Genomic DNA, 26,199 nt, shown 5'->3' with positions numbered 1-26,199 from the left:
TAAATATTACCTCGTCATCTTCAGTATGACATGCAGCGGTGCAATGAGCAGGAATTAAGTTCTTTCTTAGGAAGATTTGCTCAAATGAGAAATTGAGCGTAAGCAGCTAACGTAAAGGGATCCGACTCTTATATTATTTTGTTTGATGTCAACTAACAAAGCAAATTTTACTGTAACGTGACAAAGAACCAAAGTGACTTTCTTAGGTCTTTCCTTTTACTAACAATATCTATGTATGTACGTACATAGGAGTAAGATAAGTCGAAATTGGCAAGTATCTTTATTTACTTAAAAACCATTTATTTTATAACCACCCATTTTGTACCAGATAACTTGGTACAAAAAGTGATAGATTTATTGTGCTTATGGCATTATGTTTATAGGTTTGTAGAAAAAAGATTGCACGTTTTTATATAAATTTTCATATGATTTCATTTCTGATTGTAGAAACTGCTTTAAACTACGGAATAAGGCACTCCACTTGAAAGCTGAAACCAATAACTAGACTTTGCATAGCAGCACACACCACACCATGTGGGATATACAATAATGACGTCATAATTGTAGGTATCTTGCGGCTTCCTTAGGAGTTTCAGAAAGATTCCGGTCGTCTTTGAGAATCCAACAAACACTAGTATTATTAAACACGAAAAAGTACCTATACAAAACGGATTTATATGAAATTTAGTATGCAGATTGCTGATAAGCGCTGGATTAACAAAATCAAATAATAGGTTACTTTTATACCGCAATTTCCACTAGCAAACTTTTTAATGCGGGGTAAAAATCGCGACATACGCTAGCTACTATGGTAAGGAAGAGAACACGCTCTAATACTTGTCTTATAAATTAAATTAATGACTTAAAACTCAAGGAAAATATTTATTATGATAAACATTTCCGTGCCCATTTTAGAGTGAAATTAAATTAAAAGTTTTTGTTGGTTTTAAAGGAGACAGGTGCTTGTGTAACATGAAAATTCATGAAGACGTGATCTGGTTTCCGGATGGTTTTATTTTGATAATTCACGAACCTAAAAATAGACTCTGGGGCATTGTACATGTACCTTCGGATCAAATGGACTGAACGTGACCACATTTTTTTTTAAATCTAACTCTATCCATACCTAATTTAAATCGAAATTGTTCAACAAATAACGATCTTTCATGTTTATAATTATTTTTTATTGCCGACAATTTTAATATTGAAATGCCTATACTAATACCCAAATTGGTTTCCCCGTTGACGAACGAGTAATTAGGGAAGTAGAAAGTTTCCAAAAAGTGTACAAGATGAATGAGTCCCCAATGATTGATTTAAAACAGTTTCTAAGTAATTTATTGAGGTGCTTGGCCATAGATTACGTTAGATAGCCAAATGGATTAAGCTCACTCACCTATCCTCTAGGTATTTACATAAACGGAATTTTAAAACCATTCGATGCAGTTTCTCATATCGTCTAAAGTAAGGTAACATGTATGCTTTTAGTGAAATTAGGTTTTAAACCACTGGGATACTGAAGTATCTTTAGGTATGTATCATCATTTATATGTATACTGAAAGTATTTACTTAGTATTATCATAAATACAATTTTACATTTGGTGTGCTTATTATACTTCTCCGTCGTACTACATATAAATGCGAAAAACATAATACCTATACATATGCCACACGATGCGTTGCGTTCGTCCGCCGCCGTGTGTTACTTCAACGCATCGAGTAGTATGTTTTCTATTTTCTACAGCATCATTAATGTTACAGCACATTCAACGCATTACTAATGCAACGAACAAACACAACGACCGTGCTGCATACCATTTAAGTAAATCAGCTCCAGACTACTGATTTAACCAGCTATAACCCTCTCACCACGGCGTAAAAATCCTTAGTCCTAATGCGCAAAGATTTTTTTCCGAAGCCCTTGCGTTTCATTGCAGTAACCCCTCCCGAATCCACCGAGAAGGAAGTAGAAGTGAACTGCGGGCGCCGCCTCAAGACGTGGTCGCGCAGCCGGCGCTGCCAGCTGTGGCGGCTGCTGCTGCTGCCCTTTATCCCCATCCTGGCGCTGATCGTGCAGACCACGCTGTCGCTCCGGAGTAGTGTGACTAACGGACGGGAGGTGTCGGAGGTGGAGGAACAGGTACAGATATAGAGGGAGTACAATATTCTTGAGGCGATATGAAGTGGTTATAGCGGCGCGTCACTGTGAATGCTGCCAAGCTACTTAAACTAGCATTAACAAAAAGTTAATTATTCTGCGACCTATTCATCACAACCCATTACGTCTCCAATGCTGGGGCTAGGGTCTCTTTCTAATGAATGAAGGGTTCTAGGCCTAGTCTACCACGCTGTCTTAGTGCGGGTTGGTGAACAACCTATTGCATGAGGATATTAGAGCTACAAAATCGCGGAGGTTGAGGAGTAGGTACATGTAACATAGATGATTATAGAGGTCGTACCTAATACTCTACCAACCTGCAGGGAGGGGTCACTCTATATTACGAAAAACGAAGTTTCGTAGCGCTGCTGCGCAAGCCACGATTTTAAACGTGCCGATTGCACGACAACTCCCGTTCGTTCGTTTTTCGTCAGTATAGAGTAACACTCCTGGACCTGCGTGGTGGACTAGTCCTGAAAGCCTTCCTTCATTGGATGGAGACCTGTGCCCCAGCAGTGTGGGCGGCGTGATGGAATAGCGGCGTAATTGTTATGAGGAGAAGGTAAATAAGTACAGATGGAACCCGCACCACGAAGTAATGAGCAATAGGTTCCTTAATGTAACATCTATCAACACAAATATTTACTAATAAACCACAATGTAAATTCAAGCCTTTGTAGGACTTTGACTCATCAGTACTAAAACTTATGATAATGGGCTCCTGAAGCTGCTGGAGGCTGTTTGTAGAAAGAAAAAAACAAAATCGGAGCTCGTTAGCTTTTGTAAAAATAATATTTTACAACTTTACTCAACCAAGACAGTTCTAGGAAATCTTTTGTAGTAATAAATCACATAATGTCCGTAAGAAAAAATATCAGCGAAGTAAATGAGCCGTGAGAGGACGCCGAACGAACAAAAATCCCAAACAAAATACAAAACAAACTTTTTCCTTTGTATTTATACCCCAAAAATAAATACATAAGTATGTGTTTTCTGCGGTATCAAAAATAAATTAGGTTAAAAATTACTAATTGGGCATTGAAACAAACCAATCACAAATGATAAAACCTAAACTCGATACATTGGAGCTTATAATTATTGTTAACATAATTATAATTTCGACAATTCATTTTAATATGGCAATAATTATGACTTTGCATTCGCTTCAATAACTTCCCCGATTTACCTCACACAACTTCTGAAGAGACCCCCAGCCATGCTTTAGCTCAAATTAAACCTTTTTACCGATTTATTTTGCTACTCGAGAGCCAGCCCTTACGCGCAAATTAATTCCCATTGAACCCTGACCTCCGTTAAAGAAATTAATACTTTATTCGTGTAAAATTTCCATAAAGCATAAATATTTTTTGTCAGTGAAGGTAATTTTTCTTGCCGATAATATCAGGTGGCTTTCGGGGTTTGATGCTGCGTATTTGAGGTGATTTGAGTTACGATCTTATTATATTCTTGGTGACAAAAACAAGAGCTAGACCAGTTTAGCGTAAGTCTCCGAACTATATTATTATAAAGAACAACTGATATATTCACTGTCAAGACCTTTTCTGGACCCCTTTGCTTCCCTGAAAGATCGAAGGTATTATAAGATTTATACATTTTCAGATTTCAGACGTAAGTAACCTAAATATTCAAACAACCATTACCTACATAATGAAATGGACGCTGCAGAATTCCCTGTAAAATGGCTAGAGACGTCATTCCTAATAAGTTCCCGGTAAAATGCATTTCCACTAAAGTTATTCCCCAGTTCTGAAGCGAAACCTCTATGTAGTACCTACCTAGTTCTTCTATGATTGTCTAGTAATTAATTAAAAGTCCTCGCTCAGTTTAAAAGCATGTTCAACTTTATCTTCTTCAACTTCAAGACTCAATTTCATCTTCTGTTTGACATGGAAAATTCTATCCTGAAGAGTATATCTTCAGGATAGAATTTTCTTTATCAATCAGTTATCTAGCTAAGGCAGGCGGGCTAAATAATCTAGTATAAAATTGCAGTAGCAAATGAGATGTCGAGGTCTCAAAACAAAGTTATCGTAAAAAGCAAAAGTTGAAAATTATTAACTATTTCATTCCCCACTGCAGGCTGTTAATTTACAATGTTAACGAGGAAGCAATTATGCCTAAGGATTAAAGAGCAATATTTTTCAGACAATCCTTACCTAGTTCCAAAGAATGACTGATGAAAATTATGTTCTGAATTGCCGTTGATAATTATGATAAACTTGCTACTAAATAGGTGTGGAGTTTTAAGGTAAGCGTCGACCTTTCTGTATCGTACGGAACGGACCCATCACATTCAGGTCTTTGTACCAAAATTAATACAAGTGCGTCCACTTCATCGGCATTGCCGACATGCCGACGCCGTTTCTCCATACGTTTACGAGAATCCAATTTTACCAAAATGCCGTGTCTGTAAAATTTCTTAAACGTAGATAGGTACCTACAATCTCACGTCATTGTCCCTGGAACGCCCCTCGCCCCTCAACTTCCCCTCACTAGATTTGACAAATTCTTTTTTTCATTCGGGGAAGACAAAAGCCTTAACAGTCGTACCTTCTTCCACCAGGTGAGCCGTGCCACGGAGCTGGGCAAGCTGGTGACGCGGCTGCAGCAGGAGCGCTCCGAGGTGGCCTTCTTCATCTTCACCAACGGAAGCACACTCAGGTAAGACCTGAGCTTTTATACAATACAATACTCTTTATGTATTTGAATATTCTTTAAAACGAGGTAGGTAATAGGTACATTAAAACTATTTAAAAACAAAAAAAAAACTGTATAAAAGTGAGGTACAAAAATACTGCCAAGTATGCTAGTGTGCAGGCTACGGGCATGTGTATCCCTAGCTTATTATGCGAAAGTTTGTCAGTATGGACAGGAGAAAGATTTAGTAATTTTGAGAAATTTTGTTTGTATGAATGTTACACCCTGGATTTACGTCTAGCTATATAGTAATCTATATTTATATCTAAAGCCAGCCAGCACCCCCTGCTGCCGATGCACGGATCAACGTAGATAAAAGTCTCAATTCACCATAAATACGGCGCTGCGATTGGTGGAACGCGCATCAAACGAGTTTATCGATGGTGATATCGGAACCGTGAAGCGGGGCCTAATTAGCTTTGCCTTACATGTTTATGGCTTTCCCCTGAATTTTCCAGAATCACATCCACTTCTTATTTTTTCCTAAAATAAGCCAAATCGGTTCTACGTTCTCTAGTTTCATCCAGACTAACGAACGGCAATTGATTTTCATTTAGATAAAGATTTGTGAGGGTGATTGTACTCACACCTGCCTCGAGAAAATAAAACCCTTTTCTAGTTGCGCTATTTTAGTTTTGGTCCTCCTAGATGTAAAAATAATAATTAAAAAATACTTAAGTTTACAGTGGCCACAAACTTATCTATTCCGGTGACAGCTCACATAAATGTCTAATATTTCTTAATTCTATAAGATTTTAAGTTTGCTCGTATTGTTAATTCGCTCTTGCGGTGTTAATAAACCCATCTAATCTTTTACAATATACAATTCATTATTAAGTAATGAGATATGGATCAATTTAGTTCGCTCTCACCGGAACAGACAGATAAGTTTGTCGCACTGTACTTTGTTTTGTCTGTAAACTTATATTTTAAAGAAGATATATGCCAGTATTCATTAATGCTGCAACGGAGATAGACCTTTAACAATACCTAGTCATTAGTTATACACAAACGACATTTTCTCTGAACAAACAAACGTCCGTCTGTTTATGAAATGCGATCTCCTTGTCTATAAAATTCCAAATCTTGGTAAATTGCTCGTCAACCGTAAATAGATTTTATGCCTTCAATCATATTGTTGGCGTATAAAAGTTTATTATTACTTTTTATCTATGCATGAAAATTATTAGCAATTCAAATTTTGTTCAACCTTTAAGAGATTGTATGCTATTTTTACACGTTGTTTGTCCTCTCTATGGTAGCACCCATTGTGCATTGTATTCTCTACAAAGTTTTACCAAAAGATACCCCGAGTCACCTTTTTAACCTTTGACAAAAAAGAGGGGTGTTATAAGTTTAACGTGTCTGTGTATCTGTGTGAGTTAGCATAGCTCCCACACGGCTGAACCGATTTTGTTTTTTTAGTGTGATTGGTATTGTTACCAATATTATATCAAAATCGACTTGGCCTTTTAGTATGGAATGTCGAGGGCTTTTAACGTTGGTGAGGTTATAGCTTACTATACAATTTTTGCAACACCATGTATAACTCAAAATACGGGTCGTTCTCCTTTTATTAACGCTTCTACAAACCCTTATTACAGCGTACAGCTGTAAATTTATAATGATTTCTGTTGTCGTAGGTAATATTAGACACATGAATTAGAAATTTCCACTAATTAGGAAAATTTATTGATGCAAAATCGGCTTTTCCCTCGAGTTTCACTTTATTATAAAAGGATTTCCCGGTGGAATTCTGTCATAAAGGTAAAACACATTTACCCAGTAAATAATTAACAGTAATTATGCACAGTGAATAAATAACTATAGACAATGTAGAGTAGACTGTAACTTGTAATCCTTTTAAATACACTCACGGGCAATGAAAAGGTTCCACTGGGAAAAACACAAATTTACTTCTAAGCGGAAAAGGCTAGCTTAATGACGCCTTCTGCAACATTGGAGTACCATAATGAAAGCCTCGAATTCACTAGGGCATAAGTTCTGAGACTGTTACAGAACATCTACGGTGCGTGTTCTCAGAACATTTTGATAACATGTCGTGATACATTTTGATTGTCCACACCAGCATTCTCCGCCGACATGTCGCCCGAGGTTGTCGTGGCAGTTAGTGCTGCGTGCTAGAAGTCGCGCACGTGTCCACACTCTGCAACAGCGGTCGCTAGACTGATGTCGCTGGAAGTTCTGTCTCGCGAGCCAAAACACGGAACCTGTTCTGCGACACGTAGATGTCGCTGTATAGTCGCGTGCGACGTCGCAGAACAGAGCGCGACGTTGCGGCAACACGTAGACGACATGTGCCTAGACAGGTTCTGCGACGATTTGTCGCCTAGTGAATACGAGGCTTTAAGCATCAGGGTATGACTAAGACCACTCACACTAAAAAACACAACAGAAATCGGTGCAGACGTTTAGGAGCTACGCTACTACAAACAGACACACACACACACAGATACACAGACACGATAACTTATAATACCTCTTCCGTTGAGGGTTAATACCGAGTATTTCTACCTAACTTGGGAATCCAGTATTTTTCGATCACATCGTAAGTCCCTTTTTCTCTAGCATGTCTCGTATAATCCGAACGTTGCCATACAAAAGAGTTTTTGTTGTTGGAATAGGACTTGGCTCTGCGCCAAATGGTTTGTTATTTAAAAGGATTACAAGTTCAGTCTACTCTTCATGTCGGTTCTTTGGACAAGTTAAGCTTCGGTTAGATATTTAGGTATTTCTGATGTTGCTTGATCGACACAGGTCTTATAATCTGCAATCTGAAGTACCAGTGGGCCGGTCATATATGTGCATATGTGTATTGTGTGTGATGTGTGTAGCAGTGGTGTTTATGTGGATGTGCTTGAGCAGCATGTGAGCTTGAGATTGCTATTTTAATAACTCCGCCTGTATACTTTAAGGCGCAGGCCACCGTACATATGCCGAAGGACCGATGACCGGTGGGGCAAACGAACAGGCAAGCGTACCGTGGGACGCCCTCCGGCCCGCTGGACTGACGACCTTGGCCTATGTCCAGCAGTGAACGACTACCTGAGTACTAAAGGCTGATGAGGATTGTTCTGTGGTACCCCAGAGGTGCAGAGGGTCCTATACTAAAGACCACCACTTTGTCCTATCTTTGGGTGGCCTTATATGTATAGCTAGCTCCAAGTAAAAAAAGCTACTTATTATGTAAGTTTCCGTTATAACTAGATAGTTTTATTCCTTTCAAATTATAAATTCTGTATAGCACACACAACACCTAACTACTCTGAAGTGGAAAAATACAGTATGAATTCGCGGAAAGTATAATTTAATAACTATTAGTGCATTTCCTAGTTTTATGTTCAAAATACCGAGTATATTTCCATAATGTTTATTTGCCCGTGGGCGCAGGGTGGGGACAATGTTTGTTATATCCACAATAGGTAAACGTGAGCGTAATTTAAATTCTGTTGTGTCACGTTTTAGTGAGGAAGTCGGGTTTGTATCAAAAGCTATATATTTTAATCGTTTATAATACTACTATACTATCGCTCATATATATTCAAAGAAAGAAAGAAAGAAAGAAACATTTATTTGACACACTGAACAATAAAAACAGAAACAAAAAAGAAAAAGAATACTACAAAAAATATATATGAAAAAACAGAAAATACCTAATACAATATAAACAAACAAGGTTGCTGTCCAGAGCGTCAAAAAGGCACCAGCTCAGCGTGTGGCCACAGCGCTGGTTTTCAGCTGGCCCTTAGTGTTGTGACCTCATATTCAATTAGGTTTATTTTATGAATTTAGTTTTACACCAGCAAATTATCAAATTAATTAAGTAGGTACATTTCATAAAGCCATATTTAAATACCTAGGTTGCAATTAATTTAACCATATAAATATTATAATTCTGTTACTAATGACGGCTAGCATATTTTAGGTTTTACTATCATTGTTCAGTAAGAAAAAAAATGTTGGTTTTGAATAGATTTTGAGACTACACTTTATAATGCTCCATTATTGACAGGCTACTGTTTATTTTTTATCCCGGAATTCTCGTGGGAAACCCTTTAAATGCGGTCCTAATAAATGTGTACGGAAAAGCTACAATTATACATAAAATTTGCTACAGTGCGTTTCAAAGACAATTAACCGAAACAAGTCACGAATCAAAAGAACTTCGGTTTACACCACGGAACACTCGGGCCACTATTCTAAAAACCATGTCAGTAGGTCACAAGCACCATAAGGAAGACGACAATAGCCATAGCCATTTAGCCACTAGGGCCACTCTAAGATTTCCCCCTGGATTCACAATATTGCATGCCCCATGACTGATAGAGCATCTCGCCTTTACTTTATTGAGATAAACGAATTGTTTATATTAGCTTCACAGGCAATTTCAGTGGGAATTGTTAAGGAAATTGTCTTGTTGCTCGTTCGCCGGCGATTGCCAGGTCAACAGGTGCTTGGAGTTTTTGAGGAAATTGAATGGCTAATAACGTAATAACTATGATTAATGATAATGAGACTTTAAGGAGTTCAAAGAGTGCTGTTGTTAAATAAGGTCTAAATTAGAGGCTCCTTGTTGTAAATAATTATAGTTTACAGGGACGTGGGTCTGTCAACCGATTCAAAACATTACGGGAATCGGAAGATTTGAAAAATTTGGGTTAAGTGATATTTTTATTATTGATTTTAATTTCACTACCTACCTAGCAATGCTTGTTAGACTCTAAGTACAGAACATAAAAATTTTGAATGTTTGTTGATACATTTGTATTTTTTTGTATGAATTCAACAAAAGCTGAAGTAGGTATTTCCGCTTTAGTACTTTACCAGGTGGAACATGAAACAACTTTGCCTACGGAAAGTCCTCCTACACATAATAATATATGCGATACAAATATTGGAGAAGTTACCACGGAAAACTACTTATTTACGGTTTAGTTTGTGTTACCATACCTGTATGTAGCTAGATATTATAAAGAGTATTTTACAGATTTAATTTGGTTGAAAAGTACAAAAGGATAGATTGGTAGATTGGGATGAGAGGAAACTAAAAACTGTTTCATCTAGAAGAATACAATATTTTATTAATAACTTTTTTATTACGATAAAATCCATTTAAAAAACCGTTTTACAAGTGCATTGGGCACACCCCTAATTACAACAACTTTTTTGACGCCAATAGATCGCTCTTTTTACCCGACTACGGCGGAGCGAAAAGGAGGGTTATGATTTTGACCGGTATATAATATAATATGAAACAAAAATCTCAATGGGATTAATTAAAAATAATGTCATTGTTAGAGCACGGTTAGAGTCGGGTCCAGGGTGCGCCAGACGAAGAAGGTAAAGTTCATACCCCCCCCCCCAAATCGCAACTATTGATAATAACACAAGTAAATTGTCTGGTACAAGTACAATTAATATAATTTAAGTGCATTGAATATTCCATTACTTTCGTGAAAGCAATCACATCAACTAATTATTTGATAAATTACTCAAGTGTTAAAAGCTTATTGAGTGGCGTCAATGGACTTTTTAGCAATTGACTTTGAAAACTCGTAGGTTTAGTGAAGTTTAGTCACCTTTATTGATGAACCAACTCTAATGGATCAATCTCTTTCTACGAAGCTTTGTCTGAATGAATCGAAATTAATCAATGAAGTTTAATAGTTAAGTTAGTAATACTAGTTTTGCAATAATTTAAAGTACCTTTAGCTTCATATACGCTTTCGTAAATTGACTTACGTATGGGACTAAAGTTGTTCCATAGTTGCTACTTTCTTATAATTATTTTTACATTTTATGAGATACAATGAATAAGAAGCTTGATTATTTTTTTAAAAGTTTACACCGACACTACCGAAGACACCGATGCAGGCCAATTCACTAAACATGAACATGACTGCTGTACTATCCTGAGGGTGAACCACCAGAGATGTGATGTATATGCGAGATAATGTAAAAAAAAAACGGTTCCCACCACCTGTCCCATGATATGTGGACTATATGAGCCAATTAATATGATTGGTGGGTATCAAACGCATCCATAGCGAACCACTTAGAAAGCCGGCAGAAGGTTTCGGGTAGTAACTGAAAATAGTTGCGAAGACAATGGAGCGACCAGTCACGTAACCAATAGAGGAAATCTGTCTTAAGGCTTCCACGCTTTAAGCCAAAGGGGTCACTTTAGCTGACGATAAACGAAATTTCGGAGCGCTTCTACGCTCATCACGACTCTATAGCTTTATGTCGTTTTTTTAAGACAATCCCCATGCATTATTTTTGTAATTAAGCTAGAGTATTGTTCTAGACTGCGTTCCCAATAGAAAAACTGTTCGCCCGTATCCAAGCCATAGGCACGCTTGAAATTGCGATGAAGTTGCGCAAAACTAGCCAACTGTGAACACTCGGTAGACTAAACCGATACGTCGCTAACTCAGTCGGCGGCGAACAGTTTGTCTGCTGACAATTTCCACCAACGATGTAGTTCAGGTGCAGCTATGCTGCGATGATTTGAATAAAATCCGTTCCCACTTGTTCATTAAGATTATGTGGATTAAATGCATAGCTACGTAGCATATAGTCTCTTAAAGCACCCTAATGATCTTCAATCCGTTCCAGGTCAAACCTGACCCAGCGCTACGCGCGCACAGACAGCGCCATCAGCCAGATGGGGGACCTGCCGCCGCTGGTGTTCCGCAACCGCTCCCGCCCGGTGGACAGCGACGCCTTCAGGAAGGAGCTGGATGATTTGAGGTAAGTCAGGTGTGTAAGGTTCGGGTTAGGCTGTATGCAGAAAGAAAGCAGGAGACTTATAAGCGCTTACTTTTCAATACAAATTCTCATAGGAGGAATTTTACATACCTATTTATAGTAACGCAAAAATTCATTAAATGAGTAAGTAGCATTAGTAACTATTAGTATGCGTTATACTATATGCTATAAATAAATACAACAATATTGAAAATTGTGCATTATAATTTATCGTCTAGGGCTAATATTGAAGATTGCGCAAACGTAATTTGGATTAAAATTCTATTTAATCTTATTGCACAATAAATATATTGCACAATGTTATTGTAAGTCTAGGGTCCACCTAAGCATATTCTGGATACGATCGCCAACCTGAAATCAGTTTCTTTCATTTATCCGTCAACGAAAAAAAGGCTCTTTGTTTATAACAAAACATTTATTTTGACCCTCCAAATGTGTAAAGAATGTCGGCAGACAAATGATGCGTTAAATGGAAAAACGGGGCTTTCCCGTCTCCCACACGCAAATCTTACGACTAATGATGTGTCGGCTTTGCCCGTAAAATATGAAATAACCTGCACAAACAAATTATAAATACGTAGGTTTGTGTTCAAAACGAGATAGATTTCAAATTTTAATACTTACAGTTTGGAAATTTAGTTTGCGTGTGATATTAAAAATAACAACCACCATAGAACAACGCGGACTCGGGTGTACCCGAACAATGAACCTTCAATGAACAAACTAAGTACTTTTACTTTGTTCTAATAAAATCGATGTTGAAATGTCTTGCACCTATATACCCCTCTATAAATCGCCTTCCACCCTTTCATTGTAAATAATTGCACCTGTAGGGGTCACTTTAGCTAGAGAAAAACGAAGATTTCGAGCTGCAGCGCTTACCAGGCCCCTATCTCGTTTCATTTCTGTTATTTATTTAATTCTTTATTGCACAAATATAAGAAATACATGTACAAAAGTAGGGCTTAGCTTAATGCTAAGAGCATTTTCCACGTGCCAACCTTCAGGAGGTACAGGAAAACTAGTACAAAGGTTTGCAAAAAAAAAGTATGAAGAAGGAAAGAATTAAAATATTATATTCTCTGTGGCAGTGTAAGTACATGGCTGTCTCGAAAGTTAACGTTTGTGTATAATAATATGTATAACTAAGGCCTAGATATGCAGGGTTCCTCACAATGTTTTTCTTCACCGTAAGAGCGGTGGTGTAACATGTACTTAAATTCCAAAAAACTCATTGGTACATGTCAGCGCTGGGATTGGAACCCGCATCTCTGGCGTGAGAAGTGGGCGCTTTCCCGACTAAACCACTGCTCTCTCGTTGTATTAAACGTACCTACCGATTTCACTATAGCTCTCATTTGTTTTTTGTCAAGCTAGAGTGAGTCTACTGTACTAGGTAAGACCAGTAACAAAAGACGACTATCAGTGGATTTATTGACACTAGGTACCTATAAGTATTTCACACTTTATATATGTCGCAGGCATCTGGTTTAATCTCCTGTTTGATTGAACCGCTAGCCCGTTCATTGGATGACGCTATTCAGTTGAATGACTAGGCCGAACGTTGATTGTACAAGCGTCACAAAACGTCCAACTAGTTAGCGGACTTAAAATCAGTCAGGTGGTGAATAAAACAAATATGGCGTCTAACAGCGAACAGCTGACACAAAAAGCACTTGTATTGTTATTTTTTGCAAATAAATTAGCTTTAAAGTGCGTTATTTATGTTAAAATAGTGTGACAATATGGATTTACCTATTAGGTATTACACGGCTGGCGGATAGTTTAAAAAAAAATGTGCTGAAACTGGATAATTATCAAGGTACGTTTATTGTTATTGTTTAGTTAATTTGTGAGATGAGAGCATTGTAACATAGACTTTTTGTTGACTCTTGTCTGGTCATGTTCATCCTAACCAGACATTACAAAGTTGCTATACTATATCCCATTGAACGACTTCGCTGAATAACGTTCAGTCTAGACGTTGGACGTTACAGTCAACCACTTGACGAGTTGTTCTTTAGTCATTCAACTGAGTAGCGTCATCCAATGAACGGGCTAGCGGTTCAATCAAACAGGAGATTAAACCAGATGCCTGCGACATATACATTCTACAGTCAGTAAATGAGATATGTACCATCACCCCCAGCACAAACACTTTACTTCTAAGCTCCAATGAATGATGGATGACATGAAATATAGTTAAGCAATAGTCCATGTAGTGATAAACTAATATTTGATCCATGTGTTAGTTACCTATATTAATCCATTTGGATCAAACTGTTCGCTAGGGTTGAATACTTATCATAATTACCTACTTAGTTGCAATTGCAACATCCTTTTAGAGAAAACTGTGTCAATCAAACATACAAACTTCTACTTATTTAGGACTGAAACATTAAATTTCCAATGAGATCTAAAGAAAAAGAACTTTGCACTGGATAGGTTGAGCACCCCTGACATTCCTTCTCCTTTATTGCTTCATAGATCTTGTGGAGTTAATCAAATCACATTAGAAAAATACGTGAGGACTCCACTTGATGCTCTCAGGGATTTAAACTGCTGTTTGTCCTTTTCATTAGTGCCGAGAGTAAGAGAGAGAGCTGCTAATTAAATTTCTATGTAGATTATTTGAGGTTTATGAACTTATTGCACATTGGTTATGTTTTTAATTGGTAGCCTAAGTAGTAGGTATAAGTGCCATAGGAATCGGGAGATCTTAATGAATAAGAAGCCAAAGTAAAATAATATAATAGTAGGTATTTTGTTTCTGAAAATTTTACTAAACATCCTTAAATTTACATCCAGTGTCCATTTTCCTTACAAAGCAACACTAATTAAAGTGCACAAACGAAATCGGACCAATAAATTCATAATCATGCACACCACATAAAGTAAATTATTAACAAAATAAAATTAATTATGTCTTAAAAGTAATTACTTCCGGATCGGTGGTAGTTACTCCGATTTATCTTTAAACTTGGACTGCTCCAACACTTGGGGTCACTGAACTCAATCGTGATGGTTTCCTTGTTATGATAGAACTGAGTACTCCCTCCAATTTGTTACACAGGGTGTCGGGAAAAGGATATTGCCAATCTAAAGGGATAGAAAAAGGAGTAAAAAGAAGTGTTCAGGAAATTTTAAAAATCGTAGAGCAAAAAGCAAAAGGCATAAGCGCTCGTAGAAGAGTCCTATGTCCAGCAGTGGACGAATACAGGCTGATGATGATGCAGATGCTGATGTAGAATGATTATGATGATGATGATGACGATCCATGCCGATGCGGCTTCGGCGATTCAGCTGATGGTTACTCACACTTCTTTGGTGTGCCCTTGTGTGGCTTAAGTAGCCAATCTTGGCTATAAAAGTTATTCATAATATTATTCATAATTCCCTTTCTGTTGGCAATGCCACTTAAGCCACAACCTGTATAACGTGACCAAAGTTAGCCGCTGACAATGATGAACGAGCAAGTTTAGAACGCTAATCCAATTTTGATAAAATATTATCAAGTTACACTCTTGCTGTTCTTCCAAGTGTTTCGGCGACAAACACTAGAGTTGGACTGGTGAAAGTTTTACTTGGACAGATAGTTAGCAGCTGACTACCTATACAGGATGTTGCAAAATTGGTATAGGTACTAAGCCGAAACCTACATGTGCAGCATGTTATATCTAAGCCCGAAACTGAAATCAGAATTTGGAAATTCGCGAAAATATTTTTTTTTCCATAGTAAAAAGTCACGTGACCAACAAAGTTTCTAAGGAAAATGAAATTTTTTTTTCGCGAATTTTCAAATTCTTATTTCAGTTTTGGGCTTAGATATAACATGCTGCACATGTAGGTTTCGGCTTAGTATACCCTTTTTGCAACACCCTGTAGATGGTGTGTGTAGACTAGAGGTACCTACTTATCACTTACATGTTACACTCGCAAGCAATGAAAAAGTTCCAGTGACATAGTGCCTAATTAATTACTCCTAAACGGAAAAAATGCCGATTCAATTAAGAAGTACATTTAAAAGCGCATCAGATTATTACCAACTAAAAACGTATTTTTTTTATAAAATTCTAAGTTAAATGTTTTATGAATATAAAATGGGGTCATTTTATGTGTTAAAATTTTGTAAGTGACACTTTTTCATTGGTCGTGAGTATAATATTATGTTTCATAAAGGTTTGTTCTCTGTCGCGATGTCTGAAAATTCATTAAATTTATAGGTACCTACTCATCTCTACCAAAATAAAAATGCCTGATAGAGTACGCAAGTCCTATCAGTTTTATTAATCAACGAACGCCGACGCGAAAGGCTGTTATTTCTCATAAAAATGAACAGGCACGTTCCACGCCTGTGTTGTTTCAAATAATGTGTTTGTTTGTTGTGCTGCGGCGGTGTTTATTTCTGTTTTTCTGATTTAATTTGTAAAAGTACATCGACACCGTGATTTTTTAGACCAACACCTCTAGACCAAGTCTACACTCAAGCTCGCGAACTCTTGGATGTGTTCTTCACATCCAAGATCCGTAAAACATGCGTCCATCTTTATCCACACTCACAAACTCTACATCAAGGCAAAGTTAAATCTTCTACGGTATCCTAATCTTTCAGGAAAATTAAACAATTTCAGAAGAAAAACTAAGTGCCGTGCACGCTTCTGGGAGTTCGGAAAAAACTATGTAAATGCCTTACCTACCCACATTTGTGTCACTCTATGATCTAATTCGCTTGCCATGGCCATGCATCGTAATTAAAACTATACGGCGACCCACTGCACAGACTATTAAAATGATGGACAGCGAATGCCCCTTTGCATAATCGGTTTACTTTCCACTGGGTGGGCCTGTCGCTTCCTGTAGGTACACTAGATAAACTCTAATGTGTGTCGTGAAATGCGGGTTTTACAAAGACAAACATTACTGGTTTAGCGTATTTGATAGAATTTGCCAGTAATTTAACATACATAGGTACGGTGGCCTGCGCCTAAAAGTATACAGGTGGAGTTTTTAAAATAGAGATCTCAAGCTCACATGCTGCTCAAGCACATCCACATAAACACCACAGCTACACACATCACACACAACACGTCCCTGGATTTATAACAGATGTAGCTGGTCCCTTCATCATCAGGGATCACTATTTTAAAAACTCCGCCTGTATACTTTTAGGCGCAGGCCACCGTACATATGCTCACGACTGTAATCCCCGAAGGGGTAGTCAGAGGTGACTCACAAGCGAGTCACCCGCTTTTCGCTGTACATTTGTTCCCAAGCGATAGGTCGCGAGCCGTATCGCTGTTTTCGAATGATTACAATATTATACAATACCATAGAACAACGCGGACTCGGGTGTACCCTCGGGAAGCGTCATAGCGATCTTTCTTGATACAAAAAAGTCTGCCAATTTTTGCGGGGGGAAATTTTACCGTTTACCATGATTATGTCTCATGAGACATATCATTATGAGTTTTAATTCCCAGCAATAAGGGTTACGTGAAGTGACATTTAATAATGAACACAGTGTCCTCATTTTTCTTGCCAATGGATGTAACAATTATCGATAAGTGTTATCGATGAATTCGAGAACATGGGTTAGAATTACTAATTTCAAATTAATTAGCTACAGTTAAATTTAATAAGGAATGATTAATAAACGAAGTCACCCGCTTTTCGCTGTACATTTATACTCACGTGATAGGTCGCGAGCCGTATGGCCGTTTTTGAATGAGTACAATGCACTGAAGTTGTCGAGTAAGTGGGCAACCCGACGGTCAGATGCTTTCAAGCCGCCCCTTCGGGCGGCCTCTGACTAGGCTTAACGACTGCTGCCGAAGCAGCAACCGGGTCCCACGGCTTAGCGTCCCGTCCGAAGCACGGAAGCGTCCACAAAAGAACCATTTGAAATCGGTAACTCATGCTGTACCTACCAATGGCTGACCGTGTCAGTTGTTGCTTAACCTCAGTGATCAGTTACGATTACTGAAGCCAATTCGACTACGGACGCTTCCCAACTATGACCTTTTTGGTCGATTAATACATATCTACATACCGGTACATCACTATTGCATTTTTTTGACATTGGTTGCTAGGAAACAGCTAATAACAATAAACCATGACCAAATCTGTGATCAAATCCGGAATCCGGATATTCTATGAATTGAAGCTGTCATTTTAGTATGTAAACAAATCATTTTCTATGAAACGAACGCTTTGCCAACTAGATTGAGTCTGCACCTAGTTTTTATAAATCGGTGGGCCTTTCTGGCCTACCACCCCGCCAGAGGGGAACGTCTGCCTATTTCGTCTCCAGACCATTCATACTCAATGTACAATACACTATAATATTATATATTATTATAATTTAAACGAATCAAAAACAATTACAAAAATACAAAAAAGTACATTCTTTGATTGCGGTACACTGGACGTATAGTGCCACAAACTTATCTGTTCCGGTGACAGCTCACATAAATGTTTAATATTTATTAATTCTATACGATTTTAAGATTGCTCGTATTGTTAATTCGCTCTTGCGGTGTTAATAAACCCATGTAATCTTTTACAATATACAATTCATTAGTAAGTAATGAGATATGGATCAAATTAGTTCGCTCTCACCGGAACAGATAAGTTTGTCGCACTGTATACATAATTAAGGTTTAGTTGATACGTCACTCAAGGAGCCTTCTTTAGGTTTAGGTTTAGGTTTAAACGTTTATTCTTATAAGAACATAATATACATTTGTTCACTTAAAATGAGATGTTAATTAATTAACTTAAGTATCTATGTTAGTCCTTAAATAATAATATTTACATTTTTTGCGCATGCAAGTTGTTGAAAGTTATACAATAGTTGTAGTTATAGTTAAATATTTTTGTATTATATTGTGTAGGTTACGTAGCTAAACAAATAATAAGTCCTTAGCAGCTATATTACTGTTTTATAACTATAAATATAACACTTGAGCAATTTTTTTAATATAAATGGCGATTTTACATTTTTGATGTCTTTAGGTAATTTTTTGTATAGCTGTGCTCCCTCATAAGCTATACTTTTCTTGCCATACAACGTCCGGTGGGAGATTAACTTTAAATTATTTGCATTTCTTGTGTTGTAGTTTTGTTGTTTTTTAGTGAAAGATAGTTGTGAATGATAATCTTTCGTGATAAATATTATACCTTATAATACATATATTTTTTATGACATCCTGTAAACTTTGTAGTAAGTACTCGTAGAAATGTAAAAGCAACCGATATAAAAGCATCCCTGGTGTAATAAAGAATACCTACAAGGTATCTTTCCAGGCAAACACATTGTTCAAAGTACCTACGGTAGAACAAAAGTACACTTCACTCGTATGTATAGGAGAAAGAGGTGCGGTATCCCTAACGACAATATCCATTATGTTGGATTATAAAACTACACATTAAGTCAGGTGCAGGTTCTTTGTTTAACTGTTGCTAATATGATTAAGCTGGTTCAAAAGAAATTGACATAGTGATATCTTCGTACTGGGTACTTGCTTACTATTTATTACTTACTTACACCGCTGGCGCAGCGACCCAGCAAAATGAGTCTTGGCCTCGGATACAAGAACTCGCCATTTTCCTCGGTCCTGTGCTGTGTCCTTCCAGTCGCTAGCCTGAAGCGCAGGTCGGCCTGGGTACCTACTTATTGGAATGAAAAAAATATATATCATACAAAACAAAATCAACATACACCTTATCATACTGTAATGATTGGGGTTCTTAAATGATACAAGTGGATATAGCAGTCACTCCAATGGTATATATTGCTAAAGCCTTAACCTAACGAAACCGACATTTACCCGGAGTAAACCTATATCTAATTAAAACTAATCTTAATCTAACTTAATTCCTAAAACCTATTAATTACCGTTCAATACACCATTTAAAATGATGAGCAAATAAAATAATGCTTGTAAGGCAAAAATAAAAAACAAAAAGAATTGACTTCCGCGGGACTCGAACTCCCGATCGAAGGCCCACAGTCCGAGCTTCCACCGACTAGGCTGTTGTGCTGATAAGTGATCGTGTGAAAATGTCCAACAGTATATGCGGCCAAGTCTTCCTTAATAGATCCGTAAATAATATCTCCGTGTATAATAAGGGCGTTTCCTTAGGCTGTAAATAAATAAACAAGGACTAAGCACCAAGTTACGGTAGTACATTGGATGATAAACATTTGTATTAAGCTAAGTCTACTACAAGGATGCTTAAGAACTTACCCCTATTATTCCGGAAGATGCACAAAAACTACAATTCAACCACAACACGCAGAGTTGATTAAACTTAAATCTCATCAATCTTACACCAAAGATGTCGATAATGTTACAATTTCTCACAAAATGACTAACTAGTCGTACCTTTGCACTGGTCGACCAGAAGTACCTTCATACATTTTATTTGGCATACCGCCGCTAATGAAATGTGAAGCTAATAGCCATTTACGATACCAGTAACGCCATCTGTTGGTCAGTAGCACGAAACAACACTCATCACATATCCCCTCTCCTCAAAAGAATCCAACCTGGATTCATCCTAGACGCTTCAAGTCCGAGGAATGCCACTTTCCTACATCTTTACCTCTTAAGTTTTTAAGCTTGTACACGTCTGCTGAGATTTTTTCAGTAATTACTGCTTTTTCAAATTTAGGGGACAGTTTAGCCATAAAGTTTTTATTTGCATTTGACAAATGTTTGGTACGCTTCCAAACGATTTCTCCTACGCGATATTCACAAACCCTACGCCTTTTATCATAATATTGTTTATTTGTTTCATATGATTTCTTTAACCTAGTATTCACATCATCGAATATCTCCTTTCTTAGTTTAATTTTGTCTTCAATGGAATCTCTGTTAAAATCAATTGGATTACTGGAGTCAAAATGGCTAGATTTCGTGCCATGAACGGATGTTTCTCGCCCAAATACTAAGTAAGCTGGTGTCTTACCAGTTACCTCATGTACCGCTGTTCTTAATGCGTGCCCGATGTGTGGAATGTAATGGTCCCATTCCTTGTGATTGTCATTGATGTACGAAGCGATAGCTGTACCTATTACTCTGTTTACTCTTTCCGTTGGATTTGCTTGAGGATGGTAATATGGTGTGAACCAAAGTTCTACTCCATATGTATTTGCCAAATCTTTAAATTCATTTGAAGTAAACTGTTTCCCGTTATCACAAATAATAACCTTAGGTGTGCCGTATATTAAGAATATTTGTTCTTCCAAGATTTTTGTTATTAACGATGTTTTACCATTCCTAAGTGGAAATAACAAGGAAAACTTACTAAACCAGCAAGAAAACACCAGAAGCATAGTGTTACCATGCTTTGACCGAGGAAAAGGACCCATCAAATCAAGTGATAACATTTGGAATGGTTCCGTTACCTCTCTATGTAATCCTAACTTTCCCGATGGCGGAAGCTGAGAGACCTTATGTTTGGCACACACTTGACATTTCCTGACATAATCTTTTACGTCCTGTATTAATGATGGCCAGTAGTAATGTTGTCGAGTCCTGTTTATCGATTTCTTCATTCCGAGATGTCCGGAAGTTGGATCGTCATGACATTCCTTTAAAACTTGGTTGCGGAGCTTCTCTGGAATAACAAGTTTCCAGCTGTAATTTTCGTCCGGGAATTGTTTCAATGGCAGATATTTCCACAACTGCTGTTGATTTATTTCCCAATCAGATGAAGCGCTGCCTTCGCTGATGCCCTTTTCGATTGATTTATACCAATCGTCTTTATCAGAGGGTGTGATCTCGATGACGCTTATTTCTTCAGGCAATGCCCTAGAAAGTGCGTCCGGAACAATGTTATCCTTTCCCTTTCGATGTGTGACTTCATAATCGAATTGTTGGAGACACATGGCCCATCTGGCCAATCGTCCATGAGGATCTTTATTTTTGTGTAACCACTGAAGAGCACTATGGTCCGTGATAACTTTAAAGTGACTGCCCTCTACGTATGGCCGAAACTGCTCAATGGCATGGAGGACACTCAGGAGCTCTCTTTCCGAGGCAGAGTATTTGCACTCCCTGTCAGTCAACTTGCGACTGGTGTAGGCTATAGGCATCTCTGTCCCGTCAAAAGCTTGAATGAGTACCGCTCCGACCCCATAATTTGATGCATCGCACTGTATCGAGAATTCTTTACTGTAGTCGGGAACTTTAAGTACCGGCGTTGACGTTAATGCCGTTTTTAAGTCCATGAACGCTTTCTCAGCTTCATTCGTCCAAGTTACGGTCTTCCCTTTTTTACCTCCTTTTGTCATGTCATGAAGTGGTGCGGCTACCATGGCAAAGTTCGGAACAAAACGCCGATACCAGCTTGCGAGCCCAATGAATCTTTTTAGTTCTGTAAATGTCGATGGCTTTGGGTAGTTTAGTATGGCGCCTACTTTATCCGGATCTGTCCTTAATCCATCTTTATCCACGATGTATCCTAAGTATTTCAACGATGACCGAGCAAATTGACATTTCTCCATGTTGACTGTTAGTCCCGCCATTTTTAATTGCTCCAGCACCCACTTCAATGAAGCTATGTGGCTCTCAAAATTGCTATCCACCAGGACGATATCATCCAGATACGAAAATACCTTGCCCTCGAATTGTGGCGGGAACAGCCTGTCCATCAGACGTTGCTGGGTTTGTGATGCATTGCAGAGACCGAAGGGCATGACCTTAAACTGATAAAGTCCTTTTCCTGCCAAGCCAAATGCCGTTTTCTGCTTGCTCTCCTCCTCTAACGGAACTTGCCAAAATGCTGATTTTAAATCGATTGTTGACAGATATTGCGCATTTTTTAAGCTATCTAAGATAACTGAAACTCTTGGCAAAGGGTAAGAATCTTTTTTTGTTACTTTATTTAATTGTCTACTGTCTAAGCATAATCGATTTTTCCCTGTTGATTTCTTTACCAAGAGTACTGGAGATCGCCAAGAGCTGTGTGAAGGTTCTACAACATCCATTTCAATCATGTCCTGTATTTCTTGTTCCAATTCCTTCATAATTGGTGGGGAAAATGGGTACTGGCGTTGATTTACTGGTAAATGGTCTCCAGTGTCTATTCTATGCTCCAGTAAATGAGTCCTGCCTAGACCTGTGCCTATTTCAGTTTTCATTTCTTGAATCAATGACTCAAGAACTACTTGTTGATTAGGCAACAACGACTCACGAGGGACAATAGAAGTTCGGATGTCGATTTCTGAGATTTCTACGTCTGAGTTCAAAATCGCATTAGAGGTTATGTTTCGTTTTGTGTCAATGCACAAGTCGAAAGCACCGAAGAAGTTCATTCCGAGGATGATGTCATGATTTAATTGACTCATGATGTAAAATGTAATTACTTTATATGAGTTATTAAATTGGACGGGCAAATAAACGATTGAGTTAATTTCATGACAGGTACCATCAGCGGTTGAAATTTTCTCATTTGCGACAATGTGAGTGTCAAATCCGAAATATTTTAGTTTTTCCTAAAAGTTTTTTGAAATAACAGAGGCCGTGGCACCAGAATCCAGTAAACCTACAAAATTTTGCCCTAAGATTGTTATTTTACCGTAATAACGTTGATCGCTTTTACTGACATGGAAACTGCAGAGTTCTTTCTTATTGAAAAACCTATTAATTACCGTTCAATACACCATTTAAAATGATGAGCAAATAAAATAATGCTTGTAAGGCAAAAATAAAAAACAAAAAGAATTGACTTCCGCGGGACTCGAACTCCCGATCGAAGGCCCACAGTCCGAGCTTCCACCGACTAGGCTGTTGTGCTGATAAGTGATCGTGTGAAAATGTCCAACAGTATATGCGGCCAAGTCTTCCTTAATAGATCCGTAAATAATATCTCCGTGTATAATAAGGGCGTTTCCTTAGGCTGTAAATAAATAAACAAGGACTAAGCACCAAGTTACGGTAGTACATTGGATGATAAACATTTGTATTAAGCTAAGTCTACTACAAGGATGCTTAAGAACTTACCCCTATTATTCCGGAAGATGCACAAAAACTACAATTCAACCACAACACGCAGAGTTGATTAAACTTAAATCTCATCAATCTTACACCAAAGATGTCGATAATGTTACAATTTCTCACAAAATGACTAACTAGTCGTACCTTTGCACTGGTCGACCAGAAGTACCCTCATACATTTTATTTGGCATACCGCCGCTAATGAAATGTGAAGCTAATAGCCATTTACGATACCAGTAACGCCATCTGTTGGTCAGTAGCACGAAACAACACTCATCACAATACAAAACCTACAGAGGGTGCGTGAAAGGAACGATTCGCCAAAGCCAATCATCTGAAAACATTTTATGCCGTTCAGACCAGGAAGGTTACTCTATACTGACGAAAAACTAACGAACTAGAGCTGTCGTGCAGTCGGCACGTTTAATACAACAAGATAGAGTTGTGGCTCTCGCAGTAACGCTCCGAAACTTCGTTTTTTGTCATATAGAGTAAACCCTCAGAAGTCGTACGAACGAACGAGAGCTGTCATGCAATCGGCACGCTTATTACAACTAGATACAGTCGTGGCTAACGCTCCGAAGCTTAGGGAAAACGACCTTTACAAGCTAACCAAGAATCTGTCGCGATGCATTAAACGTGTCGATTGTGTGATGACTCTCGTTCCTTCGTTTTTCCATTTCTACAGGGTGTTGCAAAAAGGGTATACTAATCCGAAACCAGCATGTGCAGCATGTTATATCTAAGAATTCTGATTTCAGTTTCGAGCTTAGATATACCATGCTGCACATGTAGGTTTCGGCTTAGCATACCCTTTTTGCAACAGCCTATTATAGTGACCCCCCAGGTACTAAAGTGGTATCTTTGACCCACTTCACTTTAATGAAATCAGGACAAGAAAGTATAGATAGGCGTTTTATCGACGATTTATGGGAAAAGCATAAAAAAGTAAATAAAACGAACGAGGATATTGACATTCCAATTACACTTCAAATGACTTTATTATACCTACGTTTTATAAGGCACGGTTTTGTCTCTTAAAGTATTGACCGAAAAATAAGAGAAGTGAAAATAAATTGTATTTTTAGGTATGTAATGGAATTTCTGTCATTAAAGTCGACCGCAAACGAAAGGAACGGAATACAAGTTCAGACTGCAGATGGTCATAATATTACTCTTCGTTTACCCTGACCAACCAACGAAATAAACTTTCCTCATTACTCGATTCATAATAATTTACAGTCTGATCCAAAGAAACCTGACTCCTATCAAAGTAAGCTACTGAAATGGATTACTTGCGCCTTGTGCCCCGCGCTAGATATGCTGTACTATGTACATACATGTATTACATACCAGTGTAACATTTCAGGACGAGCATCAACGTCGAGACGTCGATGACGGAGGCGGTGGAGTGGTACACGTCGGCCAACGCCGCGCTGCTGAACCACCTCACCACGGAGATCAAGGACACCGACAGCAGCACCATTTGGAGGTAAGGTGACCCATCCAGACCCGGTTGCACGGTAAATAAAAACGTATAATGCACGTCCCACCTTTGATTAAGTAACTAAACGAACAAAATGCAGAAGAAACGTCCCGACAAATACCTAACACCCTATTTCTACCACTGGGCTCCTATTTTGAATTACACTTACGAGCAATGAAAAAGTTCTAGTGATAATTATGTGAAACATGAAACTTCAATGGCGGGTGGAACGTTTTCATCCTAACTAATATTATAAATGCGAAAGTAACTGTGTCTGTCTGTCTTTCTGTCTGCCTGTCTGTCTGTCTGTCTGTTACTCTTTCACGCCAAAACTACTGAACGGATTTGAATGAAATTTGGTATACATATGGTATAGACCCTGGGAAAGAACATAGGCTACTTTTTTTCTTTTGTAAATTGTGCAATAAAAGCATAAATAAATAAATAAATAAAATAAATAAATTCCCACGAGAAAACTTTTTAAGGCGAAGCGAAGCTCGCGGGAACAGCTAGTTGCACATAAATGTTCAGTTATATGATTGTGACTTTATTCCTTCGATCATGATCGAAGCTTTATTCATTGGTCAATGGTTGAAGTTAAACATAATCGTACGCGGTCAGTTTGTTGGTTTGATTTTGTATTATTTGACCCACCATCTTGTTCTTATATAGGGGGTAGCCCACCCAGACCTCGTTACATGGCATATAAAGTCGTTTCCAATCACATCTTCATGTTTATCGCGAACTTACCCATTTACAATCGAGTTAACCGTATCGATTCCTCGAAACGTATTCGAGTGCAATAATCGAGAGACTGTAACGAGATTTTTGTACGTTTTCTTTACTATACAGTTTCGTAACCTTTCCTGAAAGCTGAAAAGATGTGAATTCCAGGAAAAAGGCTATAATATTTTTATATTTTGTAATGCTTCAGGGAGCCGGATGGCTTCACTGTTGACACTCTTCGACGTATTCACGTTTCTCATTTTATATGCATGAGTATGAGTCGTGTCTACGGCGTCGTAAATCGTGCGTCTGC

At 38.0% G+C, this 26,199-nt stretch overlaps 1 protein-coding gene across 1 annotated transcript in view; it reads left to right on the top strand.

Moving 5' to 3' along the window:
• LOC105393739 overlaps positions 1-26,199 on the top strand; it is a 45,421-nt gene that overhangs the window by 7,136 nt on the left and 12,086 nt on the right. The window contains exons 2-5 of the mRNA XM_048622592.1: positions 1,939-2,141; positions 4,744-4,841; positions 11,517-11,651; positions 25,044-25,166. Coding sequence (XP_048478549.1) covers positions 1,939-2,141; positions 4,744-4,841; positions 11,517-11,651; positions 25,044-25,166 — 559 coding nt within the window. The remainder of the gene's footprint in view (positions 1-1,938; positions 2,142-4,743; positions 4,842-11,516; positions 11,652-25,043; positions 25,167-26,199) is intronic.

This window comes from Plutella xylostella, chromosome 8 (genome assembly GCF_932276165.1).
Source record: "Plutella xylostella chromosome 8, ilPluXylo3.1, whole genome shotgun sequence".
Classification (NCBI taxonomy): Eukaryota; Metazoa; Arthropoda; class Insecta; order Lepidoptera; family Plutellidae; genus Plutella; species Plutella xylostella.
Note: the sequence above shows the minus strand (reverse complement) of the source record. Positions and strands in the feature narration are given on the sequence as shown.